The sequence below is a fragment of the Sorghum bicolor genome, chromosome 9 (genome assembly GCF_000003195.3).
Source record: "Sorghum bicolor cultivar BTx623 chromosome 9, Sorghum_bicolor_NCBIv3, whole genome shotgun sequence".
NCBI lineage: Eukaryota > Viridiplantae > Streptophyta > Magnoliopsida > Poales > Poaceae > Sorghum > Sorghum bicolor.
In genome coordinates, this window is record NC_012878.2 from 55,228,574 (window position 1) to 55,250,434 (window position 21,861).

Below are 21,861 nucleotides of genomic sequence, written 5' to 3' on the forward strand. Positions count from 1 at the left end.
TTGCTTTGTCAAATATAATTCTTGATTTAGGTTCATAGTTTCAAAATTATATAGTTTTGCCGTTACAGTTACAGTACATACACACCTATAGGATTGGCACTGTCCATCAGTGTTGTTGTAATGAGCTGTGATGACTATCCTTATCTCTGCTGTCAGGCTAAGACCGTGGACGGTGCACAAGCTCAAGGTAGCTGGTGTAACGGCTATGCCTATATCCTAGATTCCTAGGTTCAGGCCTCAGGTGGTCTGGATTCCTATAGTCAGCCTGTTCGGAAACTTATTTGTCGAATCTGCTAGCCATTTAACAGTGTTTTTCTCTAACAACAAATCAGCGAACAGTACTTTGAGCCATGACTTATCAGCGAACATGCTCTGCTCGTTCTGATTTTCATCAGATGTTGCAGTCGTCGAAACCGCCCTTCCCATCGTCGTCAGTCACTTTGGCATCGGAGAGTTGTTTCCGGCGGCTGCCTCCTCGCGCCTGCAGGAGCGGTGCGTTGTCGTAGTCGGCGACCTTCTCGTCGAAAGTTTTCTGGTGCGCCTGCTCACACCGCTGCAGTATCTGAAGGACACCCTTCATCGTCGGCCGTGAGGACGGCTGACGACCGGTGCATATAATGCCGAGCTTGAAGACGGCCTCGACCTCGTCACCATAGCCGGCGTCCGCGATGTGCTTGTCTGCGGCATCGTCTATGCTTTTACCGGACTGCAGGTGCCGCCACGCCCAGTCGGCCAGGGAGCCGTGCTCGCCGCCGTCGTTGGCCTCCCTGCCGGTGGTGAGCTCCAAGAGAACGACCCCGAAGCTGTACACGTCGACCTTCTCGTTCACCTTCCTCGTGTACGCGCACTCTGCACAAAGGAACGTGATAGATAAGTTGGCGTGTCACTGGAACTGGCGTTCGTTCATCAGGATCACTGATCAGCAAGACGAGACACGTACCGGGAGCCATGTAGCCGAATGATCCGGCGACGGCGGACACCGTGTCGGCCGTGCCGGCCTGGACCAACATCCGCGCTAGCCCGAAGTCGGCGACCTTGGCGTTGAGCTCCGAGTCGAGCAAGATGTTGCTGGACTTGACGTCGCGGTGCACGATGGGCGGCGAGCACTCGTGGTGCATGTAGTACAGCCCGCGCGCTGCGCCGACGGCCACCTTGACCCGCGTCGGCCAGTCCAGCGGCTCCCGCCGGACCGACGGAGCCCTCGCCATGGCGCTCCCGGCTGTCCCGGCCAACCTTTTGTGGCCGTGCAGCCACTGGTCCAGGCTGCCGTTGCCCATGAACTCGTAGACGAGGAGCTTGGTCTCCGCGCGGGAGAGGCAGCACAGCAGCTTCACGATGTTGCTGTGCCGGATGTGGCCGAGGATGTCCACCTCCGACGCGAACTCGCGCTCCAGCTTCTTGTCCAGACTCCCGCCGGCCCAGATGCGCTTCACGGCCACGGTGCCCCCCGCTTCGCCGCTGCTCCGGCTGGTGTACGTGACGCGGTACACGCGCCCCGAGCCGCCCTTGCCGATGAGGTTCTCGTCGGCGAGCCCGCGCAGCACGGAGGACTCGCCGAAGTCCAGGGGCTGGAAAGCGGTGAGCTTCCAGGGCTCCTCGGCCCGCGCGAGCCGCCGCTTCCGCCTCCTGATGTCGCGGACGACGAAGACGGCGAGCGCCGCGATGAGGACGACGAGCGCGGCGCCCGCGCCGAGGAGGCCCGCGCGGAGACGCGGCGAGACATGGTCGCCTGGCTGGGCCGCGCACGAGCGCATGCCCGACAGCGGCGCGGCGGTGCAGAGGCCTGGGTTGCCCAAGAAGCTTTGGTCGTAGGTGCGGGCGAGCACGTCCGGGACCTCGCCGGTGAGCTGGTTGGACGACAAGTTGAGCTGGTTTAACCTCAGCGATCCCAGCCCCGGCGGTATGACGCCGGAAAGCTGGTTCGACGAAAGGTCCAGCAGGTTGAGCACCGGCATGGAGCCTAACCCCGCCGGAATCCCGCCGGTGAGCTGGTTATGGCTGAGGTTCATCTGCGACACGCCTCTCAGCGACGAGATGCTCTCAGGAATTGCCCCAGACAGCTGGTTCGCCGACAGGTCTAGCTCTTGCAGCAGTGGCATCCCAGCGGTGAACCCCGCTGGTATGTCGCCGGAGAACAAGTTATTGCTGGCGTGGAACTTCTGGAGCTGAGTGGCCGATGCCGGAATCGGTCCGGTGAACTGGTTGTTGTCGACGGAAAGCCTCGACAGGTTCCAATACAGCTTCTCCGGCAGGCTTCCGCCCAGCCGTCCATTGTTCTCCATTGACACGGTCAAAAGCTTCGGTACCGTCCATAGAGCGGCCGGCACCTCGCCGGACAACTCGTTATCTCCGACGAACAACCATATGAGACTCGTGCAGTTGGCAAGACTGAACGGGATTGAGCCGTTCAAGCGGTTGCCGGAGGCGGTGAGCACCCACAGCTGGTTGTGGTCGCAGATTCCCGCCGGTATTGGGCCGGAAAAGTTGTTGTCGTCGATCTGAATATCCCTCAGCACCGGCGTCTGTTTTCCGAGCCCCGCCGGAAGCTCTCCACTGAGGCTGTTGTTCCACAGCCACAGGAATACCAAGGATGGTAGCTGGGCAATGCTTGCCGGTATCTCGCCGGTGAGCTTGTTCTGGTGCAAATTCAATAGCCTGAGGTTCATCAAGCCTCCAAAGCTCTCTGAGATGGTTCCACTCAGCTGGTTCTCGGACAGGTCGACCTCTACCAGACCTGTCGCTCCGATTGGGCCATTGATGCCGACGTCGCCATAGAGATTGTTCATGTACAGATACAAATTCGTCAACTTCTGGAGGTTCCATATCCCGGGTGGTATGGTTCCGGTGAATCCATTCATCGACAGGTCGAGCCACTCCATCTCCGGCATTTCTGTGACATAGCTCGGGATCTCGCCGGTGAGGTTGCAGTCGGACAGCCAGACGGTCGTTAGCTTCGTCAAGTTCTTGTACGACTCCGGCAGCCCGCCGGCACTGAAGGGAGTACTCTCGATCTTGAGCGTCCGAAGGCTAACCAGCTCACCGAGCTCCGGCGGGATGGTGCCGGTGAACTTGTTCCCGCCGAGAGAAAGGTACGTCAGGTTCGTGAGCTTGGATACCGCCACCGGTATCGCGCCGGTGAAGTTGTTGTAGTCCAAGGCTAGGTAAGTCAGGTTGCCGCCACTGCCAAGCCGGTCGATGTCGGCCGGGAGCTCCCCGACGAGCTGGTTGTAGGAAAGGTCGACACGCGCGAGTCCGGTGCAGTTGTAGAGGAACGCGGGGAAGCCGCCGCCGACGCTGGTGTTGGAGAGGTCGAGCACCGTGAGGGCGGTGAGCCCGCCGATGGCGTCGGGGATGGTGCCGGTGCCGGCCAGCGTCACGTTGGTGAGGTTGAGCGACGTGACCCGACCGCCTTCGCAGGCCACGTGTGCCCAGTTGCAGTGCGCGAGCGGCGCCGCGGCCGTCGCGTTGGTCCACGACGCGAGCGGCGCCGGGTCGCCCCATGCGCTCTTGATCTGGAGCAGCAGCCGCGCCTCGGCGTCCTGCTGCGCCGCGGCGTGGCGCGTGAGGCACAACGCCAACGAGGCGACGAAGACGCAGGCGCACAGCAGGGGCAGGGGCAGGAGCAGGACGCGTGCCATGGTATTTGGCGTGCGTGGCTTTTGGGGTGGCTCTTGCTCCGCCGCGTGATTTTCTTTTCCCGACGACCGCCGGCGCGTGGGCGCGCGCGTTCAGTTTGCTCGGCGGGCGCGGTGGTGACCTGCCATCGCGGACCGTGGGACGCGACGCGGTGTGAACTGTGAAGGCTGGAGCGTGCGCGGGCACACATTATGTACTGGTCACTGGGAATCGGACGGGGATGGTGACGCCTGGCCTTTTGCATTGTCCCGTTAATTATTGGCCTTTTTTGGGTGGTCTGTTGGGTGATGGTTGCTTGGAAGCTTCAGAGTCGCTGGTGTCACTGGATAGTGCCGGTTGCACGTTGTTTTCTTGGGTTTAGACGGGTCAAATTTTAGCTTTTAGTTGAAAGGAATATACTTAGCTTGCTTATATATAGTAAAAAGAAGAGAGGATATGTTCAGGTACGTGGCTCAGTGGCAAGGATTGAATATTTGCGTATTGTTAGATAAACTTCGTTGATTTTGTGGCCATCTCGAAGAAAATAGCACAATCTGCTCTGGTTCTTTGGACTGGAATGGTGCCGCGGCGGCTCTTTTCTAGGCTGGACAAAAAAAAAACCAAACTTTTCCACTGCAGCGATCAGCAGGGATGAGATCGACCGCTTGCGACAAAAAAATAATGGTCTGAAAAATCAAATGATCAGGTAGCTGTCAGTGCAAACAGATTTGGCATTCACCATTTTGTTAACGGGCAAACACGTGAATGTGCCTTTTTAAAGTAAAATTCTATTTCACAACTGTGTGTTTCTTGGGTATGTTTGTCGGACGCCACTATTCGTTCAGTGAAAATAAAAGTAACGGTCAATTTCCGACAGCCACTTTTTTCTTTTTTTGGCAGTGCATATGTTACTTTCTATTTTCGAACAGAACAGAAAATCGTTTCTCTTTCTATTTTAAAGCATTTGAGTATCTTTTCACTTTTTTTTTTCTGGATCACCCGTCCTTAAACTTAACAGTACTAAGGCCTTGTTTAGTTTGAGAAAAATTTTGTATTTCGCTACTGTAGCATTTTCGTTTGTTTGTGGCAAATATTATCCAATCATAGACTAACTAGGATCAAAAGATTCGTCTCGCGATTTACAGGTAAACTGCGGAATTAGTTTTTGTTTTTGTCTATATTTAATGCTTCATGCATGTGCCGCAAGATTCGATGTGACGGGGAATTTTGAAAAAATTTTGGGAACTAAACAAGGCTTAACTTAGAAGTGCTTCTAGACAATATAAATTCGAGGAATAACTCAACATTGCTAACTTAGTCGTTCTCGTGTATTCTCTTTTAGGTTTGAAGAGTCATTTTTTTTCTCTCTTTTTGAAAAACTAAACATTTGGAAAATGGGAAGAGGATTTATAAAAATATGGGGGATGAAATAAAAGTAACTTTTACAACTTATAGTACATAATACATTCCATAGAATGATGATGCACCCTTGGACAACCAAGATAAAATAATTGATTTTTAAACTTGTGTAGCGATAATCTCAGCATCTGTTTCTTCAATTCGTAGATCTGTAAAATAATTAAATTATAAAATTTAAAATAACAAATACAAAACACAAGTTAGATGCATTACTGTTAATAGTAACTTAGACAAATAAGTTAGCTAGCATACAGCACATGAAAAACACAAGTTACTTATATAACTTTGCACACTAACTTAATCTCATAAGTTAGTAGCCTATACATAAAAAGAGGAATTAGATAAATACAATAAACTTAATATAACTCAATACAATAAACTTAATGAACTAAGTTACGCTGCATAGCCATAAAAAATGTAATTGACTTTTCTAAATTGAATTTACTATATATCTAGACACAACTGTATATCTATACACATAGCAAAATCAATATTTGTAGAAAAATCAAAACATTTTATAATTTGGAATAGAGGGAGGCATAAATTACACAATACAACTTATGTATATAAGTTACACAACTAATAGACTAGTGTATATAGAAAGTTATGCAGTTATTATACACAAACAGAAGTTATACAATACAACTTAGCAGAATAGGTTAGCAGCATAACTTAGCAAAATAAGTTAGCAATATAACTTATATGTTATAAGTTAATATACATAATTTGTTACTAGAAAAATAAAAATCTTCAAAACATATAGAAGTGGGGTCTAGTTTTGTTCGTCTCGTCACGTTGAACACATCGGTATAGACGGAATTAAAAATAGATACATCATTCAAAAGTTATAGTAGTTTAAAAAAATATTTTGCTTTTTTCATGATGACGTCAAGAGCAGAGAGAAAGGGAAGTGAGGGAGGAGGGTGGGCGACCAGCATGCATTAGCTATCGGATCGTTCGCTAGATTAAAAATGACTGAACGACCGTAAGAATGGAATTGGGATGTTCGTCTTATCTGTTCTCCAACTCTAATGAGAAATTAGCGTCCAAGGCTAGGGTGAGGAGATAATAGAAGCTAGACTCTGTGAGGAACTGCATATAATTGATTTGATTATAGTCATTGTACCATAGGTATTTTTTATTCTCAATTGACACTGTTCGCTGGTCTGAAAAGTTATGGCTGAAATTTCTATTGGCTGATTTATTGTGAGAAAAAAATACTGCTGGCTGGCAGAAAAAGTATGGCTGATAAGACAAGCGAACGGGCACGCGTACCAGCCCACTACGTAAATATGCCTATACGTCTCTCTCCATGCTACTCAAATCTTCGGCATCTCCCTTGTGGCCTACTACCTATGCCGCGCCCGCTTGCGAGCCGGGAGGCGGCACCCTCCCGTAGCCTAGGAGAGAGAAAACGGAGAGGAGGAAGAAGCCTCTGCTATCCCCAGCCCACACTCCGCCGCCGCCGCTTCTCGCCTGGTTCGCCTCGAGCCTAGCCCCCTCCCACGAGCCTTCCACCTCGCCTAGAGGCTGGGACGCGGTCTGGGTGCTTGACGACCAGCAGCACCGCCGCCTCCACCAGATCTGGGAGCACGGCGTCGTGTGGTTGTGGGGGCAGGTGGTGTGTGGCGGGCCGGCTCGGGCGAGGATCCTAACAGTGGACACATGCAGGGGACGCCGTGCTCAACTAGGGAGGAAAGAGAGGGAGGAGGCGACACTGGGTCGAGATGGAGAGAGGGACGGGCGGTGCCGGCTAGAGAGAGAGAGACGGGCTTTTGGCTCTGAGTACCGGCTGTTGGAAAATGACACTTTTGGGTTCATGATGCATTTGCTGTGCATGACACAAAGTGTAAAATGAGTCTTCGGTTTAGGTCTTCACTGTTAGAGTTAGTGTTAGAGCTTGTTTAGATGCCGTCTTGGATGAAATTTGCCTGGCCTAAAGCCTTCATGGAATCTTCCTCAATGACGTTGGGTTGGACCGTTGGAGTCCTGACAAGTTGCCTGGCACAGACAAGGGTCTCGAACCCCAGGTGATGAAAATTGTTTGATTGGCTCCCGTTGCTTTCTTTGCCTGGCATAACTTCGTTTGATGCATTATTTATTGTTTATCGTTTATTGGTACACTTTATGAAATAAGAGACATGTTTTTTCTTTTAGTTTTTCTCGAGACTAATCTACCTAAAAATATTTATACAAATATATATTTTTAGTAAAACTGCAAAAGCAATATGCTAATTATATACTGTGGGGGTATAAACCCCTATACCTTTACGGCCAGACTTGGGCCAGGAGGCTTGGCCCAGGAGGCTTGGCCCATTACGAGACAAGTTCGAGGCTTGATCTGACAGCTCGGAGTTTCACGTAAGGGAACAAGACGTGGAGATTAAGCAAGATTCTAGTCGGTTAGAATAGGAATTGATACCGAACTAGATGGAATTCTCATGACACTAATGGTGAGAAACGAAAGCGCGGCGAAAAACAGTATTCGACGCCAATTAATATCTCTGCTTCTAGAAAGTTTAGCAAATGATTAACTGCATTGCGTTGGCCGCTGGCCCATTGACTGGTCGCTCGTCCCGCGATTACAGATTGCAGAAGGTGAGCTGGTGCAGGGAAGGAAACGAGCGTCGCCGTGCAAGTGCAACGTCAGGTACCCAAGGAAGTTTCCATGGCTGGCTCGCCTTTGCTGACCATGACGACCATGGTGGAGTCGCCGTGCGTCGACCGGCTTCTCAAAGCTGCACTAGCTGCTGTGCTGTCCAAGGGAACACAAAGTCGCACTAGTGCCCACTGCTCTTGGCACACCCACCAACTAATGTCTCTGTATCCTGTTATCAATCACAACTCAACTTGAAAATGTCTTACGTGCCTCTTAGCCGTCTCTGATATACTATCATATGTTCTGATCGAGTGAAAAAGGATTCAGTCGTTCAAACATGTCACTGTCTATGATGCAGCACTTTAAATTTGGTGCGTTTTCAGTGCGAATTCAACATTCCTCCTCATTCTTTTAATTTTTGCAAAATGGTGTGGACGTCAGAAGAGATAAGGTACTAGATCACTGGATCGACATGTGTCTTAATTACCCATAGACTGAAAAATTGGCTTCGAAAGAAGAAGGCTAGGCCTTGTTTAGTTTTTCAAAAAATTTTGTAAAATTTTTCAGATTCTCTGTGACATCTTGTTGAGTGTTTACTAATGACTACACGCTACACAACAGACAGCAAAGCTGCACGAGGCTAGGAATAGCATCTTGGACACCTTCTAATAGAATGGGAACTCTTGTACGTATGTCTAAGTGTTAGCATCACGAGATTCATAGAACTGAACTGTAGCATACAGTGTCTTTGAATTTGAGTCCAATACGTCTGGGAAACAAACATGCCTACCATCTAGAAGCATACTAGCAGGATAGCACACTGACTGCAGAAGGAGAAAAGCAGCAGGAGCACTAAAGAGAGACATCACATTTTGATCTCTGTATCATGGCCTGTGTTTTCATCATTCGAGATGCCGACACCACCGCAGCAACCGATGACTTTTCGCATCGAATTTCACTTGCACACTCTCAGCAAAAGGACAGTAAGTAAATAGCAACAGACGAGCGGCCAATGGGAGTCTACCGGACGACTGAATAATCTGCTCTTCCGGAGAGAAGAAACTTCCTCTTCTGGACTGAACGTCGCTACCTGCACCTGCACGGAGGGCCGAAGGCAGACTACTATACAACCGTGCGTGGATGATGGATGGGAATGCTCAGCTCCACCGGCGGCGTCCGCCGTCCGTCTCTCTGTTCTTCGGTCTTCGGAGCTGTGAGGTGTCTGGTGAGAAAGGGAGCGATGGACAACGAGAAGTGGTCACTGATGGTGACTGAGGTGAGCCACTCATCAGATCGCGATCTGCGACCCAGGGTATCAAATTTCAAAAGGCAGAGTGGCACGCTCGTTTTGTTGTACTCTGAGTGCAAAATCTTGTGCGAAAGCTGCAGACACGATCGGGACTGATGACTCGGAGATTGGCATAGCATCAGACTGCGATGTCCGAGTCAGTGCCCATCGTGTCTCCAAGCCTGCAGCTGCAGCTGAAGCCAGTGCCCAGTGGGAAGCACAAAGACACAAGGCCTCACAGACAGACTCGTCCAACGGGCCTCCCGTGGCCCGCGTAACGCCGATGTATGGGCCGGACATCGCAGCCCACGACTCCACGTAGTATTAGCGGTTCCCCTAAAAAAAACGTAGTGTTTTTTTTCTACCGCTTCAAAATTATTAGCAAAACTAATCGGGCGATTCAGATCAAATTTTGTTAAAACCGTCGCCATCTTCTTGTTTGACGAGACAAATAGATTGCCGGTCGGCTATGCATTGCACGTCACAAAAAGTCATAACTTATAGAGATATTAAAGATCATATATACTTGTACAACTCGACTAGTACTTTTTGTTTAAATTCATATTAATTCCGGCACAATCAGTACTACTACTTTCCCCGTTTTAAATTACAAACAAGTTCTTTTGTTTTTTTCTCTAAATAGAAAAATGCATTGGGCCCGTTCCACTAATGAATTAGGCACGGCCCACAATTGCGAATAACTCCGCCGAGCCGATTTGTGCGCCGCCACCGGCCTGCCGGCCAGCCGGCCGCGCCGGCCTGGGTCCAGTCAGCAGTTCAGCACGGTGGAGTGCGGCCGGTTGCGCACCCTCACACCGTCGGCCGCCAGCACTCGCTGATCAATTTGACATGGTATGGGCCAGGCCAGCTAGATTCCCGTTAGCTGCGAGAAATTTCAATATTTAGGATTCAATTTGCATGCCTCTCAAAATTTAGGACTTAGTTCGTCCGCCTTTTAAAAAATAAGACTGAACATGTGAATTGCTTCAAGATTTAGGATTTCAGGCATTTTCATTCATTTATATTTTTTCTGAAACGTTTTCACCTCTCCCTGGTACCTAAAATGACCAAAGTGCCCTTGCATCTAAAACATCTCCCTGGGTCCTTCATACGCTACTTTTCTCTTCGATCCGTCGCGGCCGCGACTCCCAGTCGCGCGAGCGCGACGCTTGCCGTCCGTGCGGACCTTCGCTGGTGCTCCATCGCCGGCCAGCGGCCTCCGGCCCTGCACCGCCCTCTCTCTCCGCCGCCCTCCCCCTCTTCCCTTGCCCTCCAGTCCGCCGCCATCCCCATCCGCCAGCCTTCACTGCGCTCAAGCTGCAGCATGCTAGGGTTTCGGCTGAAGAGGAGGCTCGGCAGTTGGGCCGGGCAAAGTGCGTGCGCACATGGGTCTCGGACACCACGTCGACACGGCTCTTGGCGTGGTGCAGCGCCTGCGCCATCACCAGCAGCGCCAACCGCTCTTGTAGCTGAACCCATAGGGCTTGCTCATGTGAATGGCGATGTCCAGGGTACAGGGCAAGTGGGCAACCTTCACGATTAGATGCAAGGGGCACTCTGGTCATTTTAAGTGTCAGGGAGAGGTGAAAACATTTCAGAAAAAATAAAAATAACTAAAAATGTCTGAAATCCTAAATCTTGAAGCAATTCGTATGTTCAGTCTTATTTTTTGAAAGGTAGACGAACTGAGTCCTAAAATTTTGAGAGGCATGCGAATTGAGTCTAAATATTGAAATTTCTTGTTAGCTGCAGCCTGCAGGTCTCGCCAATCCGGTCATCATTTTCTGCGGAAGCCAGAGCGGAACCGTGCGCCACCGAGAGTTCCCCCTCCGACGACGACGGCGACCCGACTCCGATCCTCGATCCACCGCCGCCCGTCGGCTACTCACTCCAGGTTGGTTTTCCTGCTCGGGTAGGCGGGCGGGCGCTGCTTCTATTTGTGTGGCGGGTTTCGCGGTGTCTGGTGGGTCGGAGCCTCGGGAGGCCAGCCGGCCACACCGATCGGTCGTCGGCAGTGTGAACTGTGAAGGGAACCAGAACCACCATGGCATGGCGGCCAGCATTCTGGGCGTCGTGGAGACTGCTGCAGCACACCTGCACATGAGGGTGGACGACTCGATTGAATTGAACGGCAGAGCATTGGGTTACATTTTGGCACCGAGAGGTATAGGAACAGTGGGTGCCTTCCCTTGCGCGGTCAGTAAATGACGTCAAAATAGTGAATGGCCTGGAAACCTTGGGCATTTCTGTCAATCAAAGTATGTTTCTGTTTGCTCTCACTGAATACACTGATTGAAGTGAGACTGAACCATCTTAATACTTAGCTGTGCCGCCCTGTACATCAATACCCCTGACTCCTTCTGTAGTTCTGTTTGCTGTGTAGGAAGATACATATCAGTCAATCCAAGGCTGAACCACAAGCTTATCTTCTCCTTGATGTGATGGCACTGAACACTCGCATGTCAGATCCAAAACGCTATCCAATGTCAGATTAGCATTTGTCTTTTCTGGTTAGTGCTACTCTTCCTCCAGATGCTCACCTAGAATTTTACAGGTGTTCTCCTACAGCTACCCGATGCTTTCATGTGTGGAAAATTGTACTAGTGGATAATTTGAAGATATAATGTTAGAACAAAGTATCCAGGGGGTGTTTAGTTCCCATTTTTTCCCAAAAAATTTTGGGTTTTGGTCCATCATTTTGCAAAATGGAACTAAACACCATGTAATTTTTTTGGCAAAAAGGTAGTTATTCTCCATTTTAGATTTTGGCCTCAAGAGGCCAAAAAACCCCAAAATTAGCCTCAAGAGGCTTCATGACAACAATAAATTCTGCATTTTGGATGTAACTAAACATGATCCTAGAAAATTTTGGCATTTTGCATCTCATCACTCCAAAGTAGTTGGCATTTTGCATTTTGAATTCTAGGGGGAACTAAACACCCCCTAAATGAGGATATTCTACATTTTGGTTGGTGCATGTGTGAATCTCTTCAGCTCTTTATGCCTGATGTCGGAGTTGGACATAATTCCTTAACTGTCGTGTAGTGTGCTCTGTGTCTTATTTTAACTGGGCCACCTTTGAAATGGGGGCAGAATCTGGACCTACCAAAAGCTGTTCTTTGATGCAATGTCTAACTTATCAGGTTTGTCTAGGTTGCATGTTTCTAGCATTTCTGCCTCTCAGATAACTAAGCTTGTTAGCACCACAAGTTTGCATGTCGTGTCTTAAAGTTTTTTCATTGGTTACAATTACTTGAACTTTCTTCTTTGGTTTTATCTTTTCACAATGCGCCAACTTGATGACTTTCATTGAACAGTTACTTTCAGTGAGTTCAATTGCTATCTAGTATCTTTCTGGAAAAGAGATGCCTTCTATTTTCACCATTCGTAGTTATCTATCTGGCCTGTTAAATATTCCTGGTTGGAATTTTTTAAAGGGGATTTTAAACCATACTCTCATCATCATTTCAACTGATGGACTAAAGATCGTAAAATAATGTCACACGATCATTTGCAGTCTGCAGCTTGCTTGTGACCATGTATCTTATCAGGTGACATATGCAGATGGCTCTTAATTTTTTTCTCATGTTCATGTACAACCTATATATGTCAAAATTGTGACTGTTAGACATGATATCTTCATCCAGAGTCTTTCAAGGGCTGCCAAAAAGAAAAACAGAACCAGCTATGTCTTTTGAGGTACTAGCTACTTAACATTACTAGGACACTTTTACTGAATAATAATGTATGCTGGTATGGATCTGAATCCTGTGATTGGACAGTGATGATGAATAACTATGCATGCCGGTATGGCACATATGATTAGACTAAGGGCTGCTCAGCTGTTTTTAGAGAAAACAAATAACTGTTTAACCTAAGTGCTGTTGTGGTCTGTAATTGTTTGGCTGCATGCACTTATTCGTAAGTGTAGAGGCCGGAACACTTTTTTCCTTTATCTAAAAAACGGATGAATTGTTCATTAGATCTCAATTAAGTGCTCATCTCTACCATTTATCGCATCATTTAAAACACCTTTTCTTTTCGTTGCGCCATTTCTGTCACCAAAGACCAAACATCTCAATCCACCACAGTGAACAGGTATTTATCTGACAAGCTGTATTCATGAGCACAATACTGGAACATACAGGCAGGAGCCAACTGATACTTAATTTTATGAAAAAAGCCATGGGTTGGGCAATTGGTAATTTGGCATGCTTAATTTTGTAAGTACTCATGTTGCTTTCACCTGCTCCAATGCAATGTTCGTGCAAAGGCAATATTGCTTTCAGGCTTGCAACTAAAATACGCACTAGCGACATATGAGCTCACAACACGGGGGATACAGATGTTTGGGAAGGACACAACAAAAGTAGCTAAAGATTCTTTCGTAATCCACCCCGTCTCTTCCTCTTTTCCGCCGTTCGGTATTCAGGGGTGGTCCAATGACAAGGACCTTTCCTCTGTCCCCAATTCCAAGGCTGGAAGTATGGCAGTGAATATTTCCATCTGTTTGCAGAAAAAAAGGGTAGTTTTTTTTTGGTCTGTTGTCCTATTCCTGATGTTTAACTTACATGTTTTCATTATCTGCAGATGGAGCTATTGGTTATAAACCAGCCGTTTGGCTGTTCACGAATACCTGTTGCAATAGTGAAATCGAGTGCCTGAGCTGCAGCAAGCAAAGCATATAAGGGCTTTCTCCTTTTCCCCATGGTACAAATTACAGGTATCTCTCAGACTTCTCGTGGTATCTAAAGTTGAATCAGGTCAAAGTATTCACTGTGCTTGTGACAGATCCTCAATTATTGATGACCTATCTGAATCCCATCCTTTGTTTACTTGTTCCTTGGGTTGGCAGAAGGAAACGCTTTATCATGGTAATCTAAACATTATGTATTTACGTATGCCTTTTGCGTCTCAGTGTAGTTAGCTGAAAATTACCACATCACACTAAAAGCACATTCTTTAACTTTAGTAAACCTACTAGACCTAGACCATGTCGAAAAGAACTGACCAGCGCTATATCTGAAATAGAGCAAGGAAAATTACAAAACATGCAGTGCATTCAGGGCATCTGCAATATGCTAACATTATCTTATTAGATTTATCTCTACAAGCCAAAAAGGGGTCATCCGAAGAAGCCAATGATTGACACAGCTTGCATGATTCAAAGGCTGGGCGACTGGCCCCCGTATCAGTTATCAGCCCTCTCAGAGGCAGTTTTAATCTGTAAAATAACAGTTAAAAAACATAAATGAATGGAAACTAAGAATTGAGGAACTGAAACAAAATCAGGGATTTATGTCAAGATAAAATAATTAATTTTATATAAACTTAGCAGTGATAAAATTTTGAATTTCCATAACATGAAACTAAAGACAGCTTGAATCTGCACTGTACTTACCAGGACATGAGGAAGTTCAGAGCTTTTCATAACCCTCAGCCTCTTAGCAGTAGAAACAAATACACTGCAGAATTAAAGAATTTAATTTAGATAGGACAGCCATTTTTTAGTTGCTATTCTAAATTTTGATAAAATGAGAAAAATAATTACATTTGTTAAGAACACACCATAATCAAGAAAAATGATTGTACCTAAAGGATATAGCTTAAGAAACATGAAATCTACTAGGTTTGTGAATTCTCATAGACATAGACAGAGAGAGGAGCAGGGAAGGCTTACTTCCATGGTAGGTCCCCAACTAGTGTCCTGCCTCCTTCACTGTCTTCAAAAATTAAAGTGTATTCACCAGTTCCATCCAACAACCCTGAAAATATTTTCTCTTCTGCTCCTTGCTCTCCAATTTCAGAACAGGCTAAATCCTTTTGGGCAGCTGAACAACCAAATTCATAATCTTTAGAAAAAATTGTCCCATTAGGGCTATACATATGCACACAGTATTTGATTATATAAAAATGACCAAGTACTTCTTTTCTATTTTACTTGTACCTTCAAGAAAGCCACAAAACAAATCTTCGACGGCAGATGACAGCTTCTGATAGTTGTTGTATGCTGAGAGGTTTATTTTCCTTCCAATGGGGATGCCGTCCATGTTTATTTTGATAAGTGGGCTTCTCTTGCAAGTTTGTTTCGCCTTGTCACAAGCTTCATCGTTTTGTTGGTCAGGGGATTGCTTAGATGAGCTGACATTTGTGAGGTTTCTCCTGAAGGACCGTACTGGAGGCCAACCAACCACTGGAAGAACAGAGCCTCTACATTGAATTTGAGCGAGTTGAGTAAGTTTGCAGTCCTTTTTTAGGTTAATCAAATCACAGTCGTGTTAACAAACTAAAATATCTGAAATATGTATACGCATCTCATGTGATGTGACTTAAATTTGAGAAGCTGTTAAATATCCCACAGTTTTTTTGTTTTGGCAGTAGGATGTATACTATAGCTGATTTGAATGTGAATCAGTTCACTGGCCGGAAAGGATAGTCAGAACTAACAAGAAAAAGTTTAGGACAAAAACTAACCTGTGTCATAGAAAATAACCATACGGTTGATTGATAGGCAATTTTCTATTATAGCAGACTAGGGAATTTGCGTGACCAAGGTTACTCCTTGAAACTGGAAACTTCATAACTATTTTCTTATCTAAGCTCGCTTGCCTATCACTTATCAGATTTGATTCTGAGAGCCAGGATCAAAAGGTCAAAATGAAGTGGACTGGAACATTAGACTATGTAATCCTTTCCCAAGATCACGCATATGCGATGACAAAAAACAAACAAGCATAGCTCCCCCAGCTGGGGGCACAAAAAGACGGGAAAGCAAGTAAAACAAGCCTGTCCTCAGTGCTCACCTCGTCAGGTGGGGGTTGCTGCTGTGCACAGCAGGCCCAGCAGCCGAGTCATGCGACGACGACGGGGGACAGCACCCTTTCTTCCTCTCACCTGCCATGTTTTCACCTCCCAATGTTAATAACTCATTCCCACACCCTTCCCTGTCCTCCTGCCTCTGCTTACAACCTTACAAAATCACACAGAAAAATATGTCAGAAATTAGTAAACGGCCGGGATTCCAGCTCACTATGAACTTACTAATGAACGGCTGCATATTTTACCTTCTGCTTTGGCACCAACGGTTGCCAAGAACCCTCTCTTTGCCCCGGTGGTAGTAGCACCAGTGCTGGTGGCGAGCTTGGAATGCGATGGGAAGCAACCAGAACCAAGGGAGAGTACCGTGCAGCTCTCCTGCTGTTGCTCCATCTTCTCTCCTTGCCGCGCCATTCTCTCATCATCTTGGGCGCCAGGGAGGCCGAGCTTCAGCTCAAGCTTGGAATCGTCCTCGACATCAGGGCTTCTGGTGGTTGATGAGCCCCCTCCATCTTCCGCCTCTCTGATCACCTTCCATTCTCTCTCGTCTCGGATGAGGTTCAGCAGCTGCGGAGTGGAAGGAGCTCTCTCTCCGGAGCTTTCCTCCATGGGACTTGATCTAGGAGAGGCAGGAGAAGACAAAGGTTCAGTTTGCATATATATATATATATATATATATATATATATATATATATATATATATATATATATATATATATACGTGGATGGTGCTAGTTCAGCAAGGACTCAGAAGGTAACCAGCAATTTTCAAGGCTTCAACAGCACTGAAAACCCTACGGCACTGATAACGTTCGACGAATAGTTGGGAGGAATAGAAGTAAGGTACTACTGCTGAGAAACTAAAGTTAGTTTCACACTCAGCTTTGGACGGAGAAAGCTGTGAAACTAAACGTGGGATACAATATATGCAAGGTCAAAGCGAACGAAAGCCGGGATGGAAAAAAAAAACAAAAACAAAAAGCCGGAAAAGACATGACTCCGGCCGGGTCGCCAAATCAGCTCACGTCAAAGGCATTTTGGGCAAGGGAAATGGAGCCGGCAACTCATCCTATTCGGCGACGAGATGACTAAACCCTCTCGAGACTCGAGAGTTGTTGTGTTGTGTTCCACAACGCAACTATATCCTTGGAGCGAGATAAGAGAGAATCGACTCTTAGTAGGCTATATAGTTGCTCAATTAGTAGAGGAAACGATCAGAACAAAGTCACTTATCGAGACTGATCTTTCAGCACAGTCATTCCGACAAGGGTAGCCTCTCTAGTTCATAGGGCCCTGAAACTCTCAAACTGAATCGTACAGCAAGAGAATTCAGCAGAGCGAGTAGCCAAGAAACTCACCTGAGAAGAACGGCTAGCTAGCTCGCTGAAGTAAGCAAGCGTGGAGCAAGGGAGGTGCAGCTATCTGTGGCAGAAGAAGTGCCGCCTGGCCTTTCTTTTGTACCAGTCCAGCTCCAGCATGATGCCTTGCCTGCCCCGAGTGCGAGTTGGCGCCGTTCTTTTTTCCCTGGCCCTAGCTATATCTATATCCCTGTAGCGTAGGTGAAGTAGCTAGGGTGTATCCTCCCTCAATCCTGCACTTTTCCGCCTATAATATCTGTGTTTCTCGGCAACGGCAAGCACTCGGCACTGCTGGCGCATCGCAAGTTCAGAGGCAACGGCAACAGCAACGGCGTCGTCGCGTTGCGTTGCGTGTGGGCGGCGTGCGCGCGTGGGATGGATGATTGGGGAGGGGGGGCCGGGCAGGGGAGGAGCCCGGAGGAAACGACGCGAGTGCGGTGAGGTGATGCGATGTGATGGGATGGATGCGGGTTTGGTGATGTGATGCGATGGTTCTTGTTGCCTGCCGTGCCTGGATTCAGCAGAGCTAAAGCCCAGTGGCCGGGACCACTGTCGGCGTTGTTGTTGCCTTGTGCAATTTGTACCTGACCCATGCTGTTGAAGAATATGTTCGTGTTGGGCTACATACCGCATCCTTCAATTATCAGGAAAGGTCCATGCGCGCAGCTACCTCAGGCCCTTTTACTTTTTCAACGCAAAATGTTCTTCTTTTTTTTTGTTGGGCAAAAATGACTCATCGTTGGACGAAAGAAACCTTTTGCTACTCCGTCCATTTCAAATTATATATTGTTGTATTACATTTCTAGTCAGGTTGTCTCTAAAATGCAATTATACTTGTGATGTCTGATGAGCAAGGTCCTTGCTTGCTGCTCCATGCATGGGCTCCCAAAGCATCCTTCTCTGACCATGCTGCAGACCTGGTGTGTGCATATAAGGTAGCGCCGGTCTACATGTAGCCGCAACTGGAGGACGCACTTTCCGTGCGGCCGTGCCCATGCACACGACCAAACTAAAAAAAGGTACCAGAAAGAGCAACCACCTCTCACCTCGAATTGGTACTTGCCGAAACGAAACGATGGCCTGGTTTAGTTTTCATTTTTTTTAAAGATTCTTCGTCACATTAAATATAGATGAAAAACAAAATCTAATTACACTGTTTGCCTGTAATTTATAAGACGAATATTTTGAGTCTAGTTAATTCGTAATTGGATAATAATTGTCAAATACAAATAAAAGTGCTAAGGTAGCAAAGCTAAAAACATTCGTGAACTAAAACAAGATCGAAACCAAGCCTGCTGAAAACTGGAGTAAAAAAACGTGCATGGAACTCAGGCAACGCTCGCAGGGAGCCCAGAGCCACACACGAATTAGGCACGGTATGAATGCGATACGACGGGCACGCGCAGCTAGCTAGCTCCGCAAGGAAGAGTGAGTTGTGGGGGTGGACCTCTCGATCGGCCGGCCGGCAGGCAGCTATTCTGCGCCGCCGCGTGGAACAGGAGAGTGGACTTATCGGTGTTAGCCGCACACACAAGTGGCTGGCTGGCTGTGCGTGGTCACCACACCGGCGGCCGGAGGCGCGGGCATATGCCTGCAGTGCCGGCGCACGCGCAGCACCAGTGTAGATGGACACGGTACGGCCCGGCGCTGCGTCTACGGCGCCCGAGTGGGTGGTCCAGCGCTACACTACCGCTACACCTCTCGGTCTCGGCTCTCGCGAAGCTGGAGTACAAGCTCGTGCCATGTGCCGTGCGCAGGCGCGCGTGGCCGGAGACGTACGTCGGCGCGCGCGCGACGCCGGCCGCCGGCCGGGCGAGAAGCTGGCATGCAGCTGTGCGGCACGTGGTCGGTTACGTGCGGTGCGGCGCGATCCTGCTGCTGCGGCCGGCACCGGCCCGGAGCGCGCGGGGCGGCGGTGTAGAGAGAGCCCGTGCCGTGCGCATCTCGTGGAGTCGTGGGGGATGGATGGGTGGGAGTGGGAGGAAAGCTGCTGCGGGAAATGCCCCGGGTGCGATCTGCGGATCTGGCCTCGATTTTGGGCTTGCAGACGGCGCCGGCCGCCGCGCGCGGCTGTGGGCAAACTGCGCCTTTTTGCTGCCTGGGACGGAGCGGCCGGCACACCGCCGGCTTTGCTGCTCACGTCACTGGGTGGTGCTGCTGCCGTGAGCCCGTGACTGGTTAGCGTAGCGCCGTAGCAATTTCTGGGAGTAAACTTTTTTTTTTAATGAAACTGGAGGGGCCGGAGCCCCTACATGTGAATTTATTCACACGGGTGCCAACGGAGTAAACTTTCCTGTGTCGCGAGTGGGTCCCTATTTCTCCGTGGCACCGTTACTCTAGCACATGAACTCTATGTATTCACATGTCAATACACATACTTTGGTTAGGAATGCAGACGACTAACGGGGGGAACATGAACTCTATGTATTCACATGTCAATACACATACTTTGGTTAGGAATGCAGACGACTAACGGGGGGAAGTGCAAGATCGCTTGGCTGCAGGCCTACAGACTTGGACGGTCTTGGTGTCCTCGACTTGAAATTGTTTGGTTTCACGCTGCGTTTGAGATGGGAGTGGCTTGCTCGTACTAATGTGGAGTATTGCTGGGCTAAGCTGTCATCTAAAAAAGAAAAAGCCGTCGACGCAATGGCCGCGGTGAGTATGAAGGTCAACGTGGGAGATGGCGGCTCCGCTTCTGGACCGACAATTGATCTCTAATTGGGTTGCTGTGCCGGTTTGCTCTGAACCTGTTTGCTGCAGTATCTAGAATGGGCAGAAGGACTCTCAAGGATGCAGTTCATCAGAACCGCTGGGCAAGAGACATAGTCGAAGCACTGACAACCTAGGTTCTTTGCCAATTTCTGCAGGTATGGAACATCGCTCGGGACACCAAGTGGACCGCCGATGGGAGCTACTCAACCTCCTCAGCATACAGAGCTTTCTACATGGGATCGGCCTCTCTGCCTGGGGCTAAGGAGCTTTGGCGGACGAAAGCGCCACCAAAGGTCAAGTTCTTCTTCTGGCTAGCTCTTCACCATCGGCATTAGAGCGCAGAGCGGCGGTGGAGGCATAGACTGCAAGATGATAGTTCTTGTGTCCTCTGTGCACAAGAACCGAAGCTTGATGACCACCTGTTCGCTGGATGTGTCATCACAAGGCAGCTTTGGCATATGCTGCTGAAACCACTCGAACTGTCTCGACTGCTGCCGCTATCAATAGATTGCCTGATCAATTAGTGGCTAAGCTAGTGGTGCTATGTTGTTGTAGACAGTCGGTCGTGGTTTGACACTCTAGTTTTGCTCACCACGTGGATCATTTGGAAGGAACAAAACAACTGAACCTTTGATCGGAAGTCGGCTGAGGTACAAGAACTCTATCTCAGAATGACGACTGAAGCAGCCAATTGGGTCCAGGCCAGGTTCAGGACTTTAGCGCTTGCTTTTACCTTTGTGGTCATAAAATTCTGTGGTATTGTAATACATCGGAAGTCTGTATCCAGTAGATAGGTGTGTGCTCTTAGCCATACTTGATTGCTTCTCACTATTGAGCTTGGCCAAGCTTGTGTTTGTTGTTTAACTGCCTCTTAATGAAAAATGGGTGAATGGCTCGATCGTGAAAAAATACACATACTCTGTATATGAATGAATGATTTTGTAAACTCTGTCAGCCATTCAACTTATGACAAACTCTTGTATAAATACTACTACAAAATACACATTATCGACAACATTTGTTTTCATCAAACACCAAAACCCCAAATTAGGGTCTAGATGTGTGCTGATGGTATCATACATAGGTGTTGCACTCGGAGCAGAGACATGTGCAATTGGATGAGATTATAGTATAAATTTCAGTTTTTAACTGATCTTTTCTCTAAAACTATGGATTTATTTAAAGAGCTTGTGTAATGAACAAATAGTTATTTCTCTCTGTTTCAGTAACCAGTTGTTTCAGAGGGGACAAACAACCAAAAACACACAAAAGGAAGAACCAGTTGTTTTGTTGGTTTCAAATAACCGGTTATTTTAAAGACAAGAAACAACCAAATTTGAGGCTTTTAGGCACAACAGTTATTTCACAGACAACAAACAACCAAACTTCAAGCTTCAAGCATAATGGTCAACCCAAATAATTCTATAGACATATATATTTAGTTGTTTTGACTGTTATCATAGAAAAAGAATTTCAGGATTCAAACATAATCTTACCTGGATATATATAAAGATGTTCTTGAGTCACAAAGCTGCACAAGTATTCACACAAAAATAAAATTGCTAGCTAGATATTTAGGGCACACCTCAAGCAGAGAAGGAATATGGAAAACAGTAGAAAAACTTAAATCATGACATACACACAAACAGAAACATAGTTAATATAGAAATACCAACTTTTTATTACATAAGCCAACTAGATCACGATATATAACTTGACCAACAATTTTTAAAAAAACACACAAAAGATTTAAACTCCTAGGCATAAGACATGGATAATCTTCTCCCAAAACAAACACAAAAGCCATATCTTAGAAAGAAACAAAGATCCTTCAATAAAAAAGTCTTCATCATCCATAAGCAACAGCCCCAGACAAAAATTAGTCAAAATGACATTCTCTCAGAGGCCAAGTCTGAGAGCAATAAGCAGACTGGTAGAAGTCATCATTCTTAGCTCGCTACTCCATCTCAAGAACACGGCAGAATAAAACATTTTTGCCATCCACTTTGAAAGAGTGTCCGCTCATAAAATTAGCATCTTCAACATTCTTG

The 21,861-nt window shown here is 47.4% G+C and overlaps 2 protein-coding genes across 3 annotated transcripts; both read right to left on the reverse strand.

Moving 5' to 3' along the window:
* LOC8083002 (receptor-like protein kinase HSL1) lies at positions 5 to 3,810 on the reverse strand. Its single transcript, XM_002441361.2, has 2 exons — positions 941 to 3,810; positions 5 to 849 (listed from the first exon to the last, which is right to left on the reverse strand). Exons 1-2 carry the CDS (start codon positions 3,636 to 3,638, stop codon positions 392 to 394), a joined length of 3,156 nt encoding a protein of 1,051 aa, XP_002441406.1. The 5' UTR covers positions 3,639 to 3,810; the 3' UTR covers positions 5 to 391.
* LOC8068948 (auxin-responsive protein IAA18) lies at positions 13,795 to 17,398 on the reverse strand. Of its 2 annotated transcripts, none has more exons than XM_002441362.2 (7): positions 17,096 to 17,398; positions 15,986 to 16,356; positions 15,725 to 15,890; positions 14,869 to 15,131; positions 14,602 to 14,752; positions 14,323 to 14,386; positions 13,795 to 14,145 (listed from the first exon to the last, which is right to left on the reverse strand). In XM_002441362.2, the coding sequence occupies exons 2-7, from the start codon at positions 16,344 to 16,346 to the stop codon at positions 14,113 to 14,115; spliced, it is 1,038 nt and encodes a 345-aa protein (XP_002441407.2). In that variant the 5' UTR covers positions 16,347 to 16,356; positions 17,096 to 17,398; the 3' UTR covers positions 13,795 to 14,112. The 2 variants fall into 2 exon arrangements, with proteins under 2 accessions (XP_002441407.2, XP_021302760.1); XM_021447085.1 differs by lacking the exon at positions 17,096 to 17,398 and adding an exon at positions 16,497 to 17,027.